Genomic DNA, 22787 nt, shown 5'->3' with positions numbered 1-22787 from the left:
AATCACTCTATTCTCGAAGAGTAGCCAAGGGCCTCTGGTGAGCTGGACAGCACAGTCACACACACAGGGTACACAGGCAGAGCAGGGAGGGGGAGGGCACTTAACCACCTACAAGCCCTGTACCACATTTTTGCCCTGTGGTTTTCAGACTTTTTGAATAGTAAGCTGGAAGCTACATTTTGAGTTTATTTTTCTTTAATTAAATGAAAACTGTATGTATTAATCGATATAATATATACTATGTGCACACATTTAGTGAACTCGTGAGAAGCTAAATCTGAGGTCATGTGATTTTAAAAGTCACAGGGTTAGAAAGCACAACAGCTCGTGGTTCCTGACTGGAGCAGGGGCATGGGAACGCCGAGGCTTGAAGACAGACTGGATAGCTTGAGCTATCTCTTGAAGAGGGTGGGATGGTCTCCGGTTTCCCATGATGCCCTTTACATTGCTCTGTTTTGTTTCTATCACTGGGATGGGTTGATGCTTGGGTGCCAGGGTAGTGTGAGAAGGGGGTGGGGTGAGGGCGGTGGTCAGGAATTCCAGATTTTTTTTTCAGTGACCAGACTGCTATTGGACCTCAGTAAATTCTGAGTAAAGAGAACAAAAATATCGCATCATTTAAAAAAAAAAATCCCTTTCTCTTCTTCTCACCGACTGTCTCGTTTCCCCGATCCTTCGAGGATGCGCATTCTTCAGCCCTGTTCTGAAAACTTCCCGATGAGAAAGTACAAGCTTCAAGGAAGCCTCTAGATAGACAATCAAATGCTCAGAATCCCCTCCAGAGCTTCTGCTGTGGAGTGGGACCCTGGACCCGAGTCACCAAAATCTGACTAAGCCATCAGCTTTCTCCTGTTTTTAACTACAGCCGAAGGGTTTCCAACCATCTGCCGCGACTGTCGCATAGAATCCACAGGAAACACAGCTGGTCAGCAAAATGTTTATTATTGGGCTAGCAGGGCAACAGTGTGGGGTCTGCTTGGGTTTGGGCCGACTTTCCATGAGTCCCCTCCCTCCACTGGCTTCTAAGGCCATACTTTCCCTTTGGTACCACCATGGTTGCTTGGTCCTATGGGGAGTGGGGGTGGGGCCAGGGAACAGAACGCAAAGCAAAGAAATAACGTGGAGTGGTTTTCCCCGCCCCCTTTACAGGAAGTCCGGGCAGTTCGCTTGATCTGTGATTGTCATTTTTTCGATCTCGATGTCATTAGACGTAAGGATATCTTTTAGGTGGGTTATTGTTTCTGGAGGGAGGTAAGGATTTCTTCCTAGGATCCAAATATAATCCACGTGGAAAAGCCAGAAGAAGGTGGTACAGGAGTACACGAGAGCGTAGTTCTCGTAATCGGTGGCCAGGATCCAGTAGGGAGCCGGTGGCATCACTGAGAATCAGAAGCAGCCGCATGAGAAAGGCCCAGGGCAAGGGAGGCCTCCTTTCCAGGGCTCTGGGGACCCAATCTCTAAACCTCTAAACTGATGCTGAAACACAGGGCCCCAACCTTCTCCTGCTTCAACCTCCAGGTGGTTGGCTTCTTTTTTTAAAAAAAAGTATTTATTTGCGCATGTGTGTGTGTGTGTGAGCACGCGCGCGTGCGGAGGTCAGAGGACCATATTGTGGAGTTAGTTCTCTCCAGCTTTAGGTGGGTTACAGGGTTCAAACTCAGATTCTTAGGCTTGAAGGGCAAGTACTTTTTCCATGGAGTTGTGTCACCAGTCACCTTTTAATCTTGAGATGGAGCCTCACTTTGTAGCTCAAGTTGATCTAGAACTAGCATTCTTCCTGCCCCGGTCTCCTCAGTATTGGGATTACAGGTCTGCCCCACCATGTTCGTATTTAAAATCAACAAAACTCTCTGGTGAATGTAGTGTGTCAATAGCCTATTTTTATGTCCTCCTATTTAACAGCAACACAGAAAAGGTGCACTGATGGCTGGTGATTCAGACAGCCTCCTTGGGCTAGCTCGGTGCACTAGCGCCAGTGTGCACAGAAGCGCTACTTAGCAAGGAGGGTGGGGATTACACAGCAAGAGCTGGAGTCCACCATTCCTGAACAGCCTGACCTTGTGAAGAAACAGAGGCTGATGTGTTTGAGTGTTTCTTCCTGTGCAATCTCAGCAAACCACTGAGCTTTAAGGATGAGGTGTGGTAAACCAGATGGTGATAGCTCACACCTTTAATCCCAGCACTTGGGAGGCCGAGGCAGGTGGATCTCTATGAGTTCAAGGCCTGCCCAATCTACAGAGTGAGTTCCATGCCAGCTACACAGAGAAACCCTGTCTTGAGACAGCACCCCTCCAGAAAGATGTGGTCATGGCTTGTAACCTTTTCTTGTCTTTCTTTGCTTTTTTTAAAAAATTGTTTATTTATGATATGCTTGTCTGCCAGAAGAGGACATCAGAACCTAGAACCCATTAGAGATAGATGGTTATGCACGAGCCATCATGTGGTTGCTGGGAATTGAACTCAGGACCTTGGATAGAGCAGCCAGTGCTCTTAACCACTGAACCATCTGTCCAGCCTGGAGGCTATAAGCTTTTCCTGCCAAAGGGCTCATAAAGGTCCAGCGACAGGCATCTGTAGACTGAAGGGGCCTGATTGAAAGAGGTTCTTGAGAGGAAAGAGTGAGGCTTTATCATCTCCATCCGGATCCAGAAACATCATCTGTGGACTTACTGCTATAACTGGGGTCCAGGGCAGAGGAAACTCACAGCCCAGACATCAAGGACGATGTATCAAGTGAGGGAAAGCTGTGTGTAGACCTCAGAAATATGAAAATATGGGCACATGGGCTCTCGTGGTAATGCTTCCTTAGATTCCAGAGAGCCCATCCCCTCCACTCAAAAATATCCTGTTACTACTGCCAGGTCTGCCTGAGAAGCTGTGTGACAAGGGAGGATGGGGTGGGCCTAGGCGTCCAGGGTCCAGCTAATCACGTGAAAACCTGGGCCAAGAGGCCCAGACGCCAAGGTTCTCCCTGCCTTGAGTCTCTTTATAAATATGAAAGTTGAGGGGAACAGAGAGGAAGGCAGACAGAAGCGTGGATGGACAGTTGGTGCTGACTTGCCATTTGAGACTTGGGGGTCCTCACATATGACACACACACACACATACACACATACACACATGGACATGCACAGAAGTGGGGATATCATCATGTGTCCACTGTCTGTGAAGTCAGTCACTCTGTACTTGAGTTTTGGAAAAATGTGTCTCCCACCGCTTCAGCAGCATCAAAGGTGTTGCAGGATTTTCCGTGTCCAATCATATTAGGGCAGTAGAAGGCCTATGATTGGACAGGAAAAGGAAGGTGGAGCTAGGAGTTGTGGGGGGTGGGGTGGGAGACAGAGCTCTCAGGAGGAGAAGGAAGGGAACCAAGATGGCTTCGGATGTGGACCTGCGTGACATCTACTAGCCAAAATAGCTAAGTTTTTTTTTTATAAGGTTAGAAATATTGGGATAAAGCTTTTATCATTATCAATTGGCTTTTAAATTATTGTATTGGCATCTTGTAAATTGTGATATTACTGATACATAAACCTGGTTGATGAATTAAGCTTTAAGAGTTTTGCTTTACTTGGTTACTGGAGTGTGGGGGAGTGTGGGTCCTCCGATGGTGGAGAGGGAACAGCTGGGATGCTGTGGGAGTTGACTGGGAGAGAATAAATAGCTCTGCTGCTCCGAGCAGGACCCCGCCCGGACATGGTGCTGAGGCCTGGCGGGGCAGGAGAGTTGGCAGGGTCTTTTTTAATATTTCCCGCAACACAAAGGGTCTTAAATCCACTCAGACATCTTTCCCTCACATTGTCTGTCTCTCGAGAATCAACTTACCCAGTGTTTCCTCTTAGCACAGACAACTTCCCCAGCTCTCTTTATTGGAAGGTGTGGCCATTGCTGCAGTGTTCATGGAAACTATGGGGCAAACTCCATTTGGAGACCTCCTTAATTCCATCCTGTCCTGGAGGTCCCTACCCTGCTTTAGACATTTACGTGGGCATCTCCTATGCCATTTCCTCTATTTGGAACATCCATCTTTCCCATAATCTCCCAAATATCCTAGAAGGCCCCCCACAACCGCTTAACCTCTCTATGCTGGTTAGTTTTTTTGATAAATAGACACAAGTTAGCATCATCTTGCAAGGAGAAGCCCTCGTTTGGGGGAGCTGCCTCTATCAGATTGGCCTATAGGGCATTTTCTTGGTTAACAATGAATGGGGTATGCTCGGCCCACTGTGAGAGGTATTACTCTTGGGCAGGCGATCCTGAGTTATATCAAGCTGAACACCCTCACCCTCCATAGCAACAGAAAGCAAACCAGAACACCCTGTATTCCCAATGAGCCCCTCGGTCCTCAACTTCCCCAGCAAACCGCTCCTGCCTCTGGTCCCAGGGCTCCTTCAGTAGCCTGTGCATATAATACTTCACATAGTGAAGGTACAGCCTTAGTTGCGTTGCCATGGAGATCCCAGAATCCAAGGGCTTATCATCACCTTCACGCCCATCCTCACGCCTTTCCCATCCATGTCATGTCGCACGAGGATTCAGAGAATCAGGCTCCAATGAGCTCAGCATCTATCCTTCTTACTCAGATTCCTTGCAATCCAACTTCCTTGTTTGTAAAAATGAGGAGGAAAACAAACACACACAGAGCCCTGGACACTACACTGAACACGTCTGTCTGCTCTAGCTTCACAATGCTGGGAGCTTGTCTGCTTGGAGGTATTTGCTCACAGTCGCATGTGCAGGAAGAACTTCCTTATCCTTACAAGGTTCTTTCTCAGTTTCTAAGTAAGAACTTCCTCTCTGCCCTACTCTAGGGACTTGCCTGGCTGGGGGTGGGACGCTGGGGGTAGAGGCAGAAGGATGTTGGCTTGAAGGAGAAGGACAATGATTTCTCTTGCAGGAAGTGAGTGACTTTAGTGTCTATCCTATAGGTAAGGAGAGGGGCTCCTAAGCATTTCTAGCAAGAGAACACCTTACAGCTCTGAGCTGAATTCTCTGATATATCTACAGAGTAACAACAAAACTACTTTCTCAGTAGCCTGAATGCTTTCCTAAGGTCGCCCAGAACTCAAAGAGCAGCAGAGCCAGGCCTCTGAAGTGCCTTCACCCTTGTCTCTTGCCTGTAAGTTTTTGTATAGGCCAATTGTTCTCTTAACATCTTATAATTTGGGTGTGGGGGGAGGTAGGGGGGTACTCCAGTTTCTCAGGAGATCAGGCTTTCTGTGAGCCTTGTCTACGGAAATGCTAATAAGTTTCCTGGTTCCTCCTCAGGGTTCACATTGGCTGGCTCTGTCTTGCCTGTCATTGCATACCTGTGTCTGGCCCAGGGAAGAGCACACAGTAGGGTGCACAGAAAATAATTGCTCACGGAATCGACCCTTGATGGCAGGACTCAGATGTGTTTGAACACAGGGCTGCTGCTTTCTGTCTGCATGTCTCCCATCCCCAAGGCTTCCTGAGGGAAGCGGATACTTACACGTGAAGAACTGGACTTCCAGCTTGGCTGGCTCTGAGACATTGCTCTGTTTGGCTTCACCCTTAACTTGGTTTGTGGTTCCATCAGGACTGCGGTGAGTGGGGAAAAAAAAAGAAAAAAGAAACAAGGAAAGGAAAGGAAAAAAAGAGAAATGGGAAAAGAAGAGGCATACAACTAATTAAAAACCAGGCATGAGCTGGGTGGTGGTGGCGCACACCTGTAATCCCAGCACTCTGGGAGGCAGAGGCAGGCGGATTTCTGAGTTTGAGGCCAGCCTGGTCTACAGAGTGAGTTCCAGGACAGCCAGGGCTACACAGAGAAACCCTGTCTCGAAAAAAAAAAATCCCAAAAACAAAACAAAACAAACAAACAAACAAACAAAATCAATGAAAGCTTCATGCACGACGGTGCACCACGGTGTCTGGGGTGGAAGGTTCTTCAAAGGCCACCAGACCTGGTTCTTCTGCTGTGATGTCTGAGACTCAGCTGGAGAAAGACCACACCAGTGGACAAGAGGCAGCTGTGGCGATGTTCAGGGCCCGGGTTCTATGCTAGGCCCTTGCATTTCAACACTGCTTTTCAGACTGCTCGCCATTTGCCTTTCAGGCATTTTTTTTTTTTTTTTTTTTTTTTTTTTTTTTTTTTTTTTTTTTACTCCAAGGCTTCAAAGAGAGGGAATAAATCGGAATGGAAAAATTCACAAAACACCCCGATGCCCCCCCCCCCCCGCTCCCCACCCCATCTCTTTACAGAGGAGAGGGAGGCAAGGAAACCAAGGAAGGAGGAACTAGATAGATCACTGGAAGCAATGCAGAGCAGCAAGGGGTCTGGAGGCAGTTCCCACCCCCTGTGCCCCACCTAAAGGCCTGAGTTCTAACCGCCCCCCCCTCCAGTGTGGATAACGTCCAAATGAGTGTGGGAGATTTTGAAGCAGACCAGGTTGGCACAGAGGTAATGAGGACACCTAGCCACCTCGATTCAATCTGGTTCTAAGAGACAAATTGGGAAGAACCATGGTCTTACGACTGGTCTGCCAACACTTAGCACTGGCAGAGACGTTCTTTCATGATGGTATATTAAATGGTGGCCTATCTTAAGTCTTGGAGCTAGGGAAGTTCTCTGACTCCTCACAAGGATTTGGTCCACCTCAGGCAAACCGGAAAAGATCCCATTGTTAGATCTCAAACCTGGAACAAAAGGCTGAGGTGCCTACTTAATACATCAAAGCAGACCTGGCCTCCAGGTCCTCCCAGCATCCCTCACTCCCTACCAGTTCCAGAGTTCTCCTGGCAGCATACTCTGCCCCTACCCTAAACTTCCCCAGCCCAGAGGAGAAGGGCCCTTTCCCCAGCTGCCCTCCATTATAAAATACAGCCATTTGGGTTACCCACCTCTCTTGGGCCTCCAGGCTGCTGCATCTGGTTCCCTTTTATCCCCTCTCCTCCTCACAGGGCTCAGGGTCATGTCCACAATGGACTCTCCCGATTGTCTCTATATCTCTGGCTGCGGTCTCCCTTTTATCTACAATAAACTTTCTCCTCCACCATACCTAGGAGCAGTTAGTTGGTTGTTTCTTTCTTCCTTCTTTTCTTCCTTCTTTCCCTCCTCCTCCTCCTTCTCCTCCTTCTATCCCTCCCTCCCTCCCTTCTTTTCTTTCATTCACCCATGAACACAAGACAAGGAAAGAAGAGGACAGAGAAGACAGGTGCCTAGACATCCGAATGCTACTCTTCCGGAGGTAGCCAAGGAGGTGCCTGCCTGTCAAGCAGGGCAGCCATGAGACCTAAGCATGTGTGAGGCAGTCGGCAGGTCAGTGTCAAATGGTTGGTGGTGAGGATGCTCTGAAATGCAGGTCCTTAGCAGCAAGTAAGGGAGGCTAGGGAAGGTACTCTCATATTCCTGATTGCATTGTCTGTTTATTCCCACGTAGAGCCAGGTACCATGTCCTGCTGTCTCCCTGGAAGATGGTCCGTTTCCATCTGCAAATGGTAACTTAGCAACAAGTTGGCCTCTCTCAACACTATCACTTGTTCCAGAATACTTATCGAAGCACTGGTCTCTGACCATAAATGCACAATGTGCCATGGCGAAATACATGGGTATTTTCTTTAGAACATTATTTTATTACATTTATTTAGTGTGTGTGTGTGTGTGTTTGTGTGTGTGTGTGTGTGTGTGTGGTGTGTGTGAGTGTGTGTGTGCATGCTCTTATCACGTGTGTAGGTTGGAGGCTAACTTGTGGGAATCTGCTTAGTGGCAAACCTGCCTACCCACTGAGCCATCTCACTGGCTCCCACCCATGTTTTCAAGCAATGGGAGTCAGCCATAAAAGGTCATGTTTAATTAGATGCTTGCTAACTTGCCAAACACTGTTGAAAGAACTTTTACCTCACCTGATGCACAGACAGCTTCAGGGATGTTAGTTCTATTGCTACTGGCTACAGAACAGCCTAGCTAACCTAAGAGTTCATTCTAATATCTGATCCAAACCAGGTTTCCAAGCACCAAAGCCTGATTTCTTCTCTCTTCCAGCTCTAAGCCAGATGGCTCGGGTCCTAAATTCTTGAGCACAGGCTGAGAGAATCCCCTAGTCTCAGCTCCCTTGATGTGGACATCATGGGTTTGGGATCTAATGGGACAGAATATTTCATCGAAAGCAGGTCATTGCTGCTAAGCATTGGTGGCACATGCCTTTAGTCCCAGAACTCAGGAAGCAGAGGCAGGTGAATCTCTGAGTTCAAGGCCAGCCTGGTTTACAGAGGGAGTCCCAGCACAGTCAGGGCTACACAGAGAAATCCTGTCTCGAAAAACCAAAATAAAATAAAATAAAATAAAATAAAATAAAATAAAATAACTCATTACAACTCCCCTGCTTGCTCTGATCTGGATAAATGTTCCCCAGAGGACATGGTAAAGGTTTGGTCCCCAGGGTGGTGCATTTATGGTCTACAGGAGAGGAGATGTAGGTCACTGGGAGTGAGCCGTAAAAGAGGATTGTGGGAACCTATTCTCTTCCTGTTTCTCTTTGCTCCTTCCTGGGATAAGTTGTTTCTTCTATCTCCCACCTTCACCAGAGGCTCAGGGAATAAAACCCCTTGATTCCAGATAGGAACTTCCTGAACTTAGGCCTGAATGAACCTTTGCTCTGGATTCCATTGGGAGGAAAGATGACTGACTAATACAAGGCCTGTCAAATTCCTGGGAGATTCTTGGCAAAGGCATTTCAATTCCTGCCCTCAGCCCTTCCTGCAGCCCTTCCCTGGGGCTCCAAAAGAAGCAGATGCATGCTGGGAGTCAGGGCATGCTGGGAGTCAGGGCCTGCTGGGAGTCAAGGCATGCTGGGAGTCAGGGCCTGCTGGGAGTCAGGGCCTGCTGGGAGTCAGGGCCTGCTGGGAGTCAAGGCATGCTGGGAGTCAGGGCCTGCTGGGAGTAAGGGGAAGGTTTGAAGTCAGGTCATGCTGGGAGTCAAGGCATCCTGGGAGTCAGGGCCTGCTGGGAATCAGCTCTGCGCTCTGGCCCACTGAGGAGCTGGCAGATGGTGTGATGGCACCCAGGCCCTCTGTGGACCTAGCAAACTGAGCGCTGAGTGCAGTTGCTTTCTTGGAGTTGAATACTGTCCTTAGATCTCGAGGAGAACAGAAAGAACAGCCCTTCACCCCAGCCCTTTTTCACTTGCCTCTGCTCTCTTCATTTCCCCTCTCCCGGGTTCAAATCCAGGCTTCATCCCGTATCAGTTATTTGGCCCTTGAATGACCTGCTATACTTCTTTCTCTATGCCAATGTTTTCTCACCCATGAGGTTTACAATAGTATCTACTATTGCTACGTCATGGGGGTTAAGTAAATATATTTTCAGAGAGGCCCGAGTACACGGGCGGTGAGTGCCTTGTATATAGGAAATACTTAGCTGAAGTCGTGGGTGCTGCAACCTTTGTTGGTAGAGGCTAAGCAAGTAGGACCTCACCCTGGGCTCTTCGTGGCTGCTCTCCAGGGTGTAGAGATGTGGATCGACTGTCAGTGTTCAGTGTGCCTAGTACAGAAGCGCACACTTCTAGAAGACATCACGCTTATGTTGACATAAGCTACAGAGTACATGTATCTGGTCAGGTACATGATGCTTGCTTAACAAAAAAAGAAGGTGTCTGAGCCTGGGGATGTGTCTCCGTTGGCAGAGACTTGCTTAGCATGCTAAAGGCTCTGGGCTCAACCATTAGCTTGGAACAAACAAGGCTTGGTGGTGCACATTTGTAATCCCAGCACCGAGGAGGATCAGAAATTCCAGGACCTTGGCTACACAGTGTCGGAAGCCAGCCTGGGCTACACTCGATCCTGTCTCAAATGAAGAAAAGAGAGAAAACAAACAGAAGTGGGCGGGGTTCTTAAGAGGGGAGCTGTCTGGAGGTGGACAAGTGGGCGTGGGACAAGGTGAGCCCCCAGTTCACCGACAAAACCTGATGGTCTCTGTGAGTAGATGGACAGAAGGGTTTCTCGGTTTAGAGGCCAGACAAGGTGCCTAATGTCCTTTGCTGCAAGAGTGTCCATCTTGGAATGAGAGCGGGCGTGCTGACTGGTGCTCTCCACTCACTATTGCCTCTCTCAGTGTCTGGTATTCAGAAGGTGCTCAGCAGTGGTTAAAGAAGGGAACACATGCATCCGATCACCCTGCCTAGCTTGAGTAGCACCCCCAACCCCCACCTCCGTGCTCTTGCCTGTCCGGAGCACAGAAAGCACCGACCGAGGTCATCCCAGGCAGGCATGCGCAGTCCCTCACCTCAGCTCCTTGTTCAGCACTTCGATGTTTCCGTTCTCCATCAGCGAGTAGTTGGCTTGAATGCAGTTTCCTTTCTCAAAGCTCGCTGGGATCTTCTCAATTTCGTACCATCTTCCAAGATACTGCACAGACAACAACAGGCAGAGGCAAAAGCCAAGGGCTCCCTGGGGACCTGCTGACTCGTCCCCGTTGTCACTTTAGAAGCAGAGCCCTTTCTAGGGGAAACCAGGCCAAATGGACGGCATCGTTCCCAGCCAACTGGGCAAGATACTGTTTCAAATGAGGATAAATGATTTGGATGCGCGGGCAATGACTGTATGCCGCGCTCTATTCCTAAAGGGCTCTTTATTTGGGTATGTTCTCAGAGTACTCTTTAGTCAGAGCTCGTGTGAAATTCCAGCCTCTGTGAAAGGAAAGGTTTGTCTGGTTGATGGAAAATACCTTTTACCTCCAACAGCTGATAGCTCTAGAGGGCATCTTGAATTTTGTGTAACTCAGTCATGCTGCCTGTGGGACACTTCTGTTTGGTGCTGGTTACTGGACCAGTTTATAAGCTCTGCAGAGGGCAGTTTGGTAACGTCAAGCAAAACTAAAAAGACAATGTTCTTTCAGCCCAGCAATTTAACTTCTGGGAATGTCCTCCTATTGTAAAGAAATGATGTGTAAGTATATGGTTATTTGTTGAGGTCTGTCTGCAACAATAAAAGGCAGGAAACAGTCTAGAGAGGGGCTGGAGAAAGAAATGCTAGTGTATCTCCCTATGCACCTCCTGTTAAAAAGTTATATGCAATTATCTCAAAGGTTATCTAAAGAATAAAGAACATTAATAGTGTCAGGGGCTAAATTGGGGATGGGGGTGCTGTCTCTGTCTTGGACTGGTTGCCTGCCTTTGGATCCCCCTCACCTAGCTGAGCTGCCTTGTCCGGTCTCAGTGGGAGAGCATGTTCTTAATCCTGGTGAGACTTGATGTGCCAGGGAGGGTTGTTGTTGGTGGTGGTGATGGGGTGGGGTACTCCCCTTCTTTAAGGAGAAGAGGAGGGGGAATAGGAGAAAGCAGGCAGGACTGGGCAGAGAGGAGGGAGAGGGGCTGTGATTGGGATGTAAAGTAAATAAATAATTTTTTTTTAAAGAATAAAGAGCCTTTTAAGAGCCAGTTTGAAGTGAGGTATATGTGTAAGCTGCCTTTGGCGTAATGACATGGAAAAGCTTATTGTATGGGGTTTCTATTGCTGCTGTGACGAGCTATAAGCATTATACCAGCATAGATTTATTAATTTATGGTTTTATAAGTCAGACTCTGATCCTAACATCACGAGGCTTAAACTGAAATTTGGGCTTCCTCCCTTTCCTGAGACTCTGAGGGAGAGTGCGTGTCTCTGTTTCCCTGAGTTATGTGCCACCTACTTTCTGGACTCAAGCTCTCCATATTTAAGGTCATCTAACGCAAGCAGACCCTTGACAGCACCTCCCCGGCGCCTCTCTGACTCTCATTTCTTCATCAAACTTCTCTCTCTGACCATAGCTAGGAAAGATTTTCTTCTAACAATTTTCTTTTATGTGATTGAATTAGGTCCACCTAGATAACCGGGTTAATCTAGTCATCTCAGGTCACTTCTATAGAATTCCTTTATTCTTTGGAAGGCAGTGTGTTCAAGGCTTAGAAAACAGGCCATGGACATCTGGAAGCGTTTATTTTGGCTACCACAGTCTTATCCATATTTGCTTACAAATGTATACATTGTTTAAAAAAAGATATACAATATGTTGTTTTTACTGGCTGCTCCTGGAATAGGAAACCGAGGAGACAGAAAGGAAACTTCACTGAATGCTCAGTTGGACCTTTGGGGTTTGTCCCCACCCCCACTCTCTGTGAGGCTAGGACTGGAAGAAAGACTTTACACTAGGCAGATATGCTATCACTGAGCTATGCTGTCGCTAAGTTATGTGCACAGCTGTTTATCTTTCTTGCACTGTCAGCATTTTAAACTACTGAGTGTATCTGCCTAGTCAAAATATTAATATTTTTATTATAATTAATATAAGTATAATTTATTGATTATAATTAATTAATTATAGTTGTTTTACAGATTTGAAAAATCTGCCGCACAAGAGAGCAAGTAAAGTGTGTATTCACCTCCAAGTCCTCAGAAGTATCCTGAAAACCAAGTGAAAGGACCATTTCTGTCACATGACTGCTCAAGCACACGCCCACATCTTTGACTATTAAGCTCTAACAGTCTCTTAAAAACACTGAAACTTAGCAGAGGCCTCTAATCCCAGAACTTGGATGTGCACAAACAGGAAAATCATAAATTCAAGGTCAGCATTAGATACATAGAGAGTTCAAGGCCAGCCTGGCTACAGTGAGAACCTGTCTCAGAAGCAAACAAAACAAAACACTAACAATAATAATAAAAAACAAAAAAACCCCAAAACTAAAAAACAAACCAAAACCCCCAAATGCATTGAATGTGACCTTCACTGAAAGTACCAAAGAACGAGGGTATCAGGTTTCATAGGCACACTCAGAAAAATTTCCATCTTATAATGTGTTTAAAAGAGTTCTTAACTATCCAAGTGATCCACAGTTTAGAGCAGGGAAGGATGATTTTGCAGAAACAAGGAAGCTCGGAGGTGAGAGGGCGGCCTGCTCTGTTTCCTCACAATCCCGTGTCACTCTGTAAATCTTTCTCAGTGAAGTTTCTGTACAAGGACAACTCAGTGTCCAAAGAAGAAAACTGGAAAAGAGGCAAAGTCACTTTATTCGCAGATGGTATTATCTTCCTCCGTAGACAAAGTCCTAAGGAACTGGTTTTGAGTGGCTTTGAGCCGATTCTCTTAGCTTCACTTGCCCTCAGCTTATGGTAGAGATGTGTCTACCCGGGCTTAGTTTATTTGGTATTTATTTATTAGTTTGGAATCAAACTTGGTTTTGTGCACAGAATGCAAGCATTCTACCAACTGAACTATAACTTCAGCTTTCCTAAGGAACCTTAAACACACACACACACACACACACACACACACACACACACACTATTGAAATAATGTTATACAAATTTTAAAAATGCAAGATCAATATACAAAAGTATTTCTATACATGTGAGAAAAAATCTGCCAATAAAATTTGAAAAATTCCATTAATAATAACATAAAAAGAATAAAAATATTTAGTAACAAATTTGACTAAAGACATGTAGGAACTTATATTTTGAAAACCGAAAAATATTGGTAAGACAAGAAGGCAAACAGAAAGTAAATAGATAGTTTCTGCTTACGGACAAGAAGGGTTAAGATGGAGATATTCATCAATTTGTTTTTTATATTCTCTGTAGAAGTAGACAAACTGATCATAAAACTCTAGAAAAATATAAGGGACACAGGATAGCTAGAAGAATAAATCTGAAGGACTCTTATATTTTGATTCAAAACTGTGGTGATTTGAATACACTTGCCCCAGAGAGTGGCACTATTAGGAGGTATGGCCTTGAAGTAGGTGTGGCCTTGCTGGAGGAAGTGAGTCACTGTGGAGGTGGGCTTTGAGACCCTCCTCTTAGCTGCCGGGAAGACAATAGTCTTCTCCTGGCTGCCTTCAAAACAAGGTATTAAGTTCTCAGCTCCTACAGCGCCATGGCTGTCTGGATGCTGCCATGCTTCCCACCATGATGATAATGGACTGAATCTCAGACCCTATAAGCCAGTCCTAATTTAATGTTGTCCTTTATAAGAATTGCCTTGGTCATAGTGTCTCTTTACAGCAATGAAAACTCTAAGATAAAAAAACTGGGAATAAATTTGTAGCAATCAAAACTGAAGTTATGTATAGACATAAACAGAATAGAATTGAGATTTTGAAAATAAAACCTCATATACATGGTCAATTGATTTTCACTGTGGATATCAAGACTATCTTCAGACAATTGGTCTTTTAAATAAATGGTGCTGGGACAACTGGAAAGTCACATTTAAATGGAGTTGAATCCTTTTAGGACACAATTTTTAACTTAAAATTAATCAAAGGCTTAAATGCAAGAGCTTACCCTAGAAAACTCTGATAAGAATACACAGGTTTAAATCAGTATCATCTTGGATTAGGCTCTGGAATCTCTAGGTATGAGACTGAGTGTTACCTACTGCACTAATGAGACACTTACTCTCAGGTACTTGAGTTTGTATGCCTGACACCAGAAGACCAAGAAACATCAGAAAATGGACAAATTAGACTTGATCAGTATTAAAAAACTTCTTGTTTCAAAGGGTATATCAATAAAGAAAAAGTTCCACCAAATGAGAGAAAATCCTTTAAGATATCTGAGAAGAGGTTTGTATCTACCATAGAGGAAGAACATGTGGGTATCAACAATTAAAAGATAAATAACCAATTTTCTTGAAGGCAAAGATTTGAAAGGAAGAGTTATACATGGCTCATAAGCATGAGAAAAGACACTCAACACTCTTAGCCATTAGGAACCGGAAATGATGCCACTTAACACCACTAGGAAGCCTGTGATAAAAGAAAGCATGGTGACAACTGCTAGAGCAGATGCGGAGACATTAGAGTCAGGGGCTGTGTGTGAGACTTCAGAGTGATGTGACTCTTCTAAAACAGCTTCTCAAAAATTAAACATGGTTGTGGGAGTGGCTCCGCAGTTAAGAGCACTGGCTGCTCTTCCAGAGATTCGATTCCCAGCAACCACATAGTGGCTCACAACCATCTGTAGTGGGATCTGATTCCCACTTCTGACATGCACGAAGACAGACCCTTGAAAACATTGCCTTTGGTCACAAAAGGCTAGTATTGTGTATTCCCTAGACAAATTCATATCGACAGAAAGTAAAATACTGGATTAGAGTCCAGGCCATCCTTAGCCATAGAGCTGCCGAGTTCTGATATCGAATAGCCGTCCCTTTCTGCTGCCGCCTTTGCCTGATTCCAGGAATAAAAAGCATTTATGGGGAGCTAGTTACTTTATAGGTAGCAAGAAAGCACCCCTGGGTAACTTCTGGCTTTTCCTAGGTCCTGTCTTGAGCTCTCTGTATTGATAGGAAGCCTGGTTTTGAACCCTATGTGCATGTTCTATCTCTGTCACCTGAGGGACACCCAGCTTCTGTCTCTGTGGGACAACAGTAATGAGTCAGCCATTGTTAATGCCCCTACCCACATCCTCCCCCACCTTCATCTCCCCATAGCTGTGGGAGTGTTATGGTTTGGATGTAAAACTCCTCACACTCGGTCCTGATACGACCAGAGTTCAGGTGGGACTTTAAGGAAGTGATTGGATTCTGGGGGCTCTGACCTAATCAATAGATTAATCCCAATATGATGTATTGGGGACTGGTGAAAGTTGGAGGGTCCAGTTAGGGAAAGCAGGCCAGTGAAACACTCCTGGGACAGACGTATCTCGTCCACCATCTCTTTTCTCCTTCCACTCACTGACTATCTTTAGCTAAGCCTCCTCCTGTGCCACATTCACATCCTAAGATGTTCTGCCTCCCCATCAGCCTGTGGACCATATGAACCATGGACGGAAGGCTCTGGAACCAGGAGCCGGGATCGACTTTCTGTCTTTCAAGTTGTGTCTTTCAGGCATTTACCACAGCGATAAAAAGTCTGAGCAATGCAGGTGCAGAGACTGTTAGTGGGCTTGCAGTTTCTTCATGAGATAATGAAAATGTTCTAAAACTGACTTAATGATGGTTGCATAACACTGAATATATTAAAAATTCTTGAAATAAAAAAATCTTTTTTGAATAAGCCAGTAATATGATATATAAACTAATCTTAGCATTTTTTTTTTTTAAATTCGAGACGGCTCTGCAGTTAAGAGTGCTCGCTGCTCTTGAAGGGGACTGGAGTTGGGGGCCAGGAATCCACATTGGACAGCTCACAGCTACCTGTAACTGCAGCTCTGGGAGATCTAATGCTCGCCCCGCCCCGGGCACCGATGCACATGCACACACAGACACATAAAGAAAATAATCTTTTAAAGACACTCTTCTTCAGTTCTCAAAGGACTTCCTTAAGTGAAGATACCAATAGCAATTCCCAAGATACTTTGGAATTTTTAGTCCTAAATTAAAATCCAAATCAAATTTCCCACTCATGAAGTATTTGTTTGGTAAGTTGTTTCTTTGTTTGTGGTTTTCCATGCTCACTCATCTAAAGGGAGTCCTTAAAACATTAATAAGAAATGCCAGTGCTGGCTTCTCCTTCCTCACCTCAGGCCCTGCCTACCCTCTTTTCCCCAACCCTTCTCTGGGTCTCTAAGCTCTTCCCCCTGCTTTGCCTAACCCACCCTGTCACATGCCACTGAGCGTTCCAGTGACTGATAATTTCAGTGTTTCTCAAACCAATTGTGCTGCTTCCTAAAAGCAATTAAAACCTTTTGAGGAGCCGGGCAGTGGTGGCACATGCCTTTAATCCCAGCACTTGTGAGGCAGAGGCAGGTGGATTTCTGAGTTTGAGGCCAGTCTGGTCTATAGAGTGAGTTCCAGGACAGCCAGGGCTATACAGAGAAACCTTGTCTCGGAAAAACAAACAAACAAACAAACAAACAAACAAAAAAAACCTTTTGAGGGGAAGGGGCCTTAGGATTAGAGTCCAGGCCATCCTTAGCCATAGAGCTGCTGAGTTCTGACATCTAATAGCCGTCCCTTTCTGTTGCCACCTTTGCCTGGTTCCAGGAAGAAGAAGCATTTATGGGGAGCTAGATATATTGTAGGTAGCAAGAAAGCACCCCTGGGCGACTTCTGACTTTTCCTAGGTCCTGTCTTGAGCTCTCTGTATTGATAACAAGCCTAGTTTTGAGCCCTATGTGCATGTTCTAGCTGTGCCACCTGAGGGACACTCAGCTGCTGTCTCTGTGGGACAACAGTAGTGAATCAGCAGCACACTTACCCACACACCCCGTCACCTCCCCATAGCTGTGGGAGACCATTCCTTTTTTTTTTTTCCTCTTTTTTTTTTTTTCCTTTTTTTTTTTTTTTTTTTTTTTTTTTTTTTTTTTTTTTTGGTTTTTCGAGACAGGGTTTCTCTGTGTAGCACTGGCTGTCCTGGAACTCACTCTGTAAACCAGACTGGCCTCGAACTCAGAAATCTGCCTGCCTCTACCTCCTAAGGGCTGGGATTAAAGGTGTGCACCATCACCTCCCGGCTGGGAGACCATTCCTATACTGACAGCTCTTACAAACCGCCCTGTGCTCTCCCCTGCCAGGACCATGGGCGCTCTCATGGCCTGTTGGCATCCATCTATGGGACAAAATGAGGTACCGAAGACGTCCCTTATCCCCTTTATAGCCTCAGAGATTGCTTCCCAGAAAAACCTAAAATAAGATAAATGTTCTTCCTGTTGGGAGCAAAGGTCCTTGTACTCACAGATAGTAGTACTAGGGTAGCCAAGGAATTTTAACTACCCAGGGTCGTCTTTTCAAGGGAAAAGATATATAACCCGTTTTCCAGCCAGAAGGCTGGGAATGGAGGTGACTGATTGCCTTGGTAACCCTGTGCTATCTGTAGAGCCAAGCTGTACCTCGCTTCCCCAAGCTCCCACAACCAGTACCGGAGGTAATTAATAGTCTAGGTGACCTTTGCACTCTGTATTCTCAGAGGCTCCCCCAAGCTCCTACAACCAGAACCAGACGTGATTAATAGATTAATAGATTAATAGATGACCTCTATGCTATCTGTATGACCAAGACCACACCAGATCCTCCCCTAGGCCCTTATGATAACACATGTAGCTAGCTATAGAACTCACCTTCTGATGTGTGCTTTGAGAGAGTTTCAATGTCATTATGCCTCTGTGTACACAGGAGATTGTGTTATACCAGGAAAACATTCCCTCCAAATTATACTGTATTTAAATATGCCTAAAATAATCTGCCCACTGTCAGATTCTGAGTCGCGCTGAACTGGATTTCCTTCTGGATTTATGCAGGTGTTACTCGGCTGTCCCCAATGTCTGCAGAGACCCTTACACATCCCCAGTGGGAAGAGATTTGCTTTGGAGATTAAAAAAAAGAGTAAAATGAACCTCTCGGCATGCTCAAAACAAAGGGGAAGTTTGAATTACCACACCTTTTTCACGTCAAAATTCTCTTGCACCGGAGGAGATGGGCATTTCCCAAGATGGAAATTCTGTCCTTTGGCTGTGGAGAAGAGACCCGCCAGCGTGGCCAGGAGCATCAGCATGGTCACCATCTTGGGGCTGGGAGGCTGCAGGAGAGGCCTGGGGAGAAACAATGCAAATGGAGCTGTCTGGGCCTCTGGGTGACAGGCAGTGACTGATGACACACAGTGATGGAGAGCCCTTGCGGACTAGGTCTTTCAGTCAGTATTCTCCTCAGCACCGAGGCGCTGCAGCCTGCGGCTTCTGTCAGCCTGACTGTCCAGTGGCAGTAAGAAAGGCCGGTGTCTCAGAGCCTTGGTACCTCTTTTAGAGCATCTCTTGTTGGATTAGCTTCCTTTGAGGATCCACACCCTCCCCTGCCCCATTGCATATTTCTTCAGAGTGGGTTCCAGAATAGCCAGGGCTATACAGAGGAACCCTGTCTCGAAAAACCAAAAACCAAAACAAACCAAAACAAACCAAAACAAAAAAAAGTATGTATGCAGGGAATAGGCAAAGAGAGGCACTGAAAAGTGTAAAGGTTTGTGAAAGAAAAAAAAAAAAAAAACGGAGCCCAAGTCCAAATCATGCTCGACATTAAGTGACCGGTAAGGATCCACGAGGGAGTGTTCCTCAGAGCCTCACATTTTCCTCTTGCTGGGCTGTCCTACCAACCCAGGCTTGGTTCAGGAACCTTAGCAAAGAGCAGCATATTCGGGAGCGAGGGGGGGGAGCAGGGGGGAAGAGGAGGGGCTGGGGGGGGGGGGGAGAAGGGGCAGAGGGGAGGAGAAAAGGCAGGGTTGGGGGAGATAACCAGGGTTCCAATTCTGGCTCTGTCACCTACCAATTGTAACTGTACAAAGCAGGCCCCCGTTGCTCCTTGGCCTATAAAGTAGGACTAGGATTCATTCCTACCTTATGAATCTTGGTGAAAATGAAGCAGGATAAAAATAAAACCAGAGGTGCTGGTGAAGAGGCTACTAGGGGGACTTGGGTGGGACAACACTGGAGTCCACCAACTCAAGACCAGCTCCAGTGATATAAGAAGACCCCCACCCCCACCCCCCAAAAAAGAGAAAATAGGAATGTTCAGAATAGCATCTGACACCAAGCTCAGAAAATATTAGATTGTTGTTTATTTATTTAATTTTTTGAAATAGCATCTCACCATTAGTTCTGGCTAGACAACATACTTTGTAGACTGGGGTGGTCTTGAACTCACAGAGATCTTCCTGTCTCGGCCTCCCGTTTGCCAGGAATTAAAGACACATGCTACCTTGCCCAGCTGAACATTTAGCATTGCTATTATGAAAAGCAGAACCAGGATTGTATTTCCCAAATGCTTTCCCCATTTGCGGATAATGTTTTTCATAGAGGATGTGCATTTAACCAGAGAAGGGCTGTCAGCTGATGTGTACAGGTCCAGCATTATTTCCATACAGAGGTCCTCTGGTGGCCACAACTCTGGGGAGGGGAGGGGAGGAGAGGGGAGGGGAGGAGAGGGGAGGGGAGGAGAGGGGAGGGGAGGAGAGGGGAGGGGAGGAGAGGGGAGGGGAGGAGAGGGGAGGGGAGGAGAGGGGAGGGGAGGGGAGTGAGCTGGTGGTCAGTCAGGCTGTGGCTGGAGACTTTGGGCTCCTCTTTGCCTTTCCCTGACTTGCCTTCCCTCTGTTCCCTTTTTGTGACTTTTTGCCTCACTGCACATGAGCTATTTCCAGCCCACTGCCTTTCTCCCTGTGATGACTGAGTCAATGCTAGCAAAATGTTCTCCGATCTGAGCATTTAAAAGGATGTGTCATAACAGGAACAATTATAACTTTATTATGAGTCTCTGAACCTCCAAATAACTTTAATAATCAATAGTCTTTTCTTCTGAAGGTTTTGTTGCCTGGTTTTCAAAAAGAACAGTTATGTAAGGAGCCAGAGTTACCAGCTGGGGCAGGGCGAGGGGGGGGGGGGACTGCTGAAGCTGTCTGGAGCAAATCTGTGGTGGGACCACTATCTTTAGTCCTGGAGGCCTCTTTCCTTCCAACATCACATAAACAACAACGGTTTTGACATTTCAGAGGGTGGAGTGTTTGTAGAAGCCTGGCTTTAGCTCGTAAAAACTTTGCACCCATTTTCAAGAGCTCCCCCTAACAGGCCTAAGCCAACGATCTTTCCCACACACTGGACTTTAAGTGAGGCACAGAGTATATACATTCTACTGCAATTTGGAAATGGACAGGTCCTTAGAGGTCATCTATTCAGCTCCCCCCATCCCAGCTCCTGCAGATGGGGAAACTGAGGCCTGGAAGGGACCAGGACTCTGACAGGACCAGCTCTCCTCCCATAGCCTCTCTGCCATGTTCCCACCTGTACCCGTCTTGGTACCTTTCAGAAAATGCCTGCCTGTGAGACCTGATGAGCTTCTGCCTGTCTCATCATACACCAGTGATAACAAGTCAGCCCAAGTCTAGCTCTGACAAATGTTTCATTACAAGATGTTCTCCTGTGGGCTGAAGCATACCCTTGAGTTCTGTGGGAAGATTCAGAACAGGCTAACTCCCCTGGACTGCATGGCTTCCAGAGACACCGTCTGGTTGTTTTCTTCCTATGGCTAAAAGTCCTTGAGAGGGGAGAGGCTGATGACATCACATTTTCCACACTCCGGCCATTTGGATTCCTTTAACACTGACAGAACATGCTATTGAGGTACATGTATAACACTGTATAAAAGATACATGCTTTACGATGCATCGTTTCATATCTTAATATCACAGGAAGATCATTGAGGTGAATTCACTTTTTAAAATAAGCTTAACTCTAATTTAAACTGACCAAATAACTTAAAGGCAATTCTTCCAAGACTGGGGCATCCTGGACCAGGCAGTGACTGTGGGCACGGAGAATGCAGCACACTGAGTTTGTCCTTGGGAAGCACCGGCCTGGGTACCACTGTGTGCCCTCCATCAAAACTCTGGTCTGGAAGCCACCTGTGCTGAAATCGACCCTATTCTCCGTAAAGGTCAATTTGCTCGACATTAGCCCAGGTCTCCAAGAGCACATGTGTCTCTTTAACCACAGTCCCTAACTTCAAGAAGCTGTCCAACATTAAGTAGATGTCACGCTGCAAAATAAAATATTCAACGGGTGAATGGGTCTTAAAAGCAAGCAAACGCATGTAGCCTTTGCATGAACAGGAACCATATCTTTTGAATTTCTTTCTTTTCTTCTACGTAGTCTATCCTCAAGCTTGCTATCTAGTTCAGGCTGTCCCACAGTGTGTGATCTCTGCTTCCCCAGTGCTAGGGCTAAAGGATCACACCACTATGCCCAGCAAACTGCATATGCTAAACAAAACCGTTTTGTGTCCTGCTGTACAGTACTCAGATCACACGAATGATTTCAGTTTCCAGTTGATCTTACTGTCAGGCGCAGTTGAGTCACACTAAAAAACTCATCTGGTGCTGTCTTGCCACACAGGCAATTTTCTCATGGTCTCCTTTTGATAGTGGAGAGGGTGTGGAGCAGAAGCAGCCACCCTTAACACCTCAGGTGCCAGTATCTCTCACCTTGGAAGTCTGAGGAGAACGAGATGGAGCCGTAAAGCCCTCCACTGAAAGTTTCTAACGGAAGGGAAGGCAGTGGGAATCAGGGCGGTCTCTGCTTTAACCATCGTTTATCCTAAGTGCAAGCGCAAACCACGGACATACCTCTCAGATCCGATGAAGGCAGTTTCCACACAGAATCCTCCAAGTGAGCTGCCTGGCTTCTCCCAAGTCACTTTATAGGCTCGCATCAGGCCATTGCCCTTTGACAGTCAGGCACGCCACACCCCCGCAGCTCAGGGAGCCTGGCCTCAAAGCTGAGCTCTGTATGAGGCACAAAGATGGGAGGCTGTGTCTGTTCCTCCCTTAATTTCCTTCCCAGCTGCTCCTCGAGGAAGAAACAATGAGATACTGTTTGTGTGTGTGAGAGAGAGACAACGTTTGCATTTTCGTTCAAAACATCTTTTTTTTTTCTACTTTGTGGATTTTCTACTTAAATTTTTGTTTTCTCTCATAATGCGTTAAGTTCCAGTAAGATGGGCTGCACTGTTTCCAAACATCTGGTATTTATTTTTTTTTCATTTTTGTATAAATGAAAACCCAACAGCTTCATTTCCCGAAGCCAAACAGGGACACTGCGCCCTATGTAGCCCTGGCCAGGAATGTGGGGCACCCCATGTAGCCCTGGCTGGGAATGTGGGGCACCCCATGTAGCCCTGGCTGGGGATGTGAGGATCAGAAGGATGCGATCCAGGGCGGGTCCCCACTTCAGTGAGCTTCAGTCTCCCGTTGTGAAGTATAGACAGACATTGTGGTCTTCACTAGAAAGGGGCACGTAAGGGACACATGAGTTCTATCCCAGGTGGGGTCAAAATCGGGTGCATCCCAGCATCTTCTGCAGGTCCTCTC

At 46.3% G+C, this 22787-nt stretch overlaps 1 protein-coding gene across 1 annotated transcript; it reads right to left on the bottom strand.

Moving 5' to 3' along the window:
- Positions 1 to 923: 923 nt before the first annotated feature.
- On the bottom strand, positions 924 to 22180 carry Apod (apolipoprotein D). The gene is made up of 5 exons (XM_052158319.1): positions 22044 to 22180; positions 18321 to 18471; positions 10244 to 10365; positions 5474 to 5562; positions 924 to 1379 (listed from the first exon to the last, which is right to left on the bottom strand). Exons 1-5 carry the CDS (start codon positions 22127 to 22129, stop codon positions 1144 to 1146), a joined length of 684 nt encoding a protein of 227 aa, XP_052014279.1. The 5' UTR covers positions 22130 to 22180; the 3' UTR covers positions 924 to 1143.
- Between the last annotated feature and the right edge of the window lie 607 nt (positions 22181 to 22787).

The sequence above is a fragment of the Apodemus sylvaticus genome, chromosome 15, assembly GCF_947179515.1.
Source record: "Apodemus sylvaticus chromosome 15, mApoSyl1.1, whole genome shotgun sequence".
NCBI classification, from domain to species: Eukaryota; Metazoa; Chordata; class Mammalia; order Rodentia; family Muridae; genus Apodemus; species Apodemus sylvaticus.
Note: the sequence above shows the minus strand (reverse complement) of the source record. Positions and strands in the feature narration are given on the sequence as shown.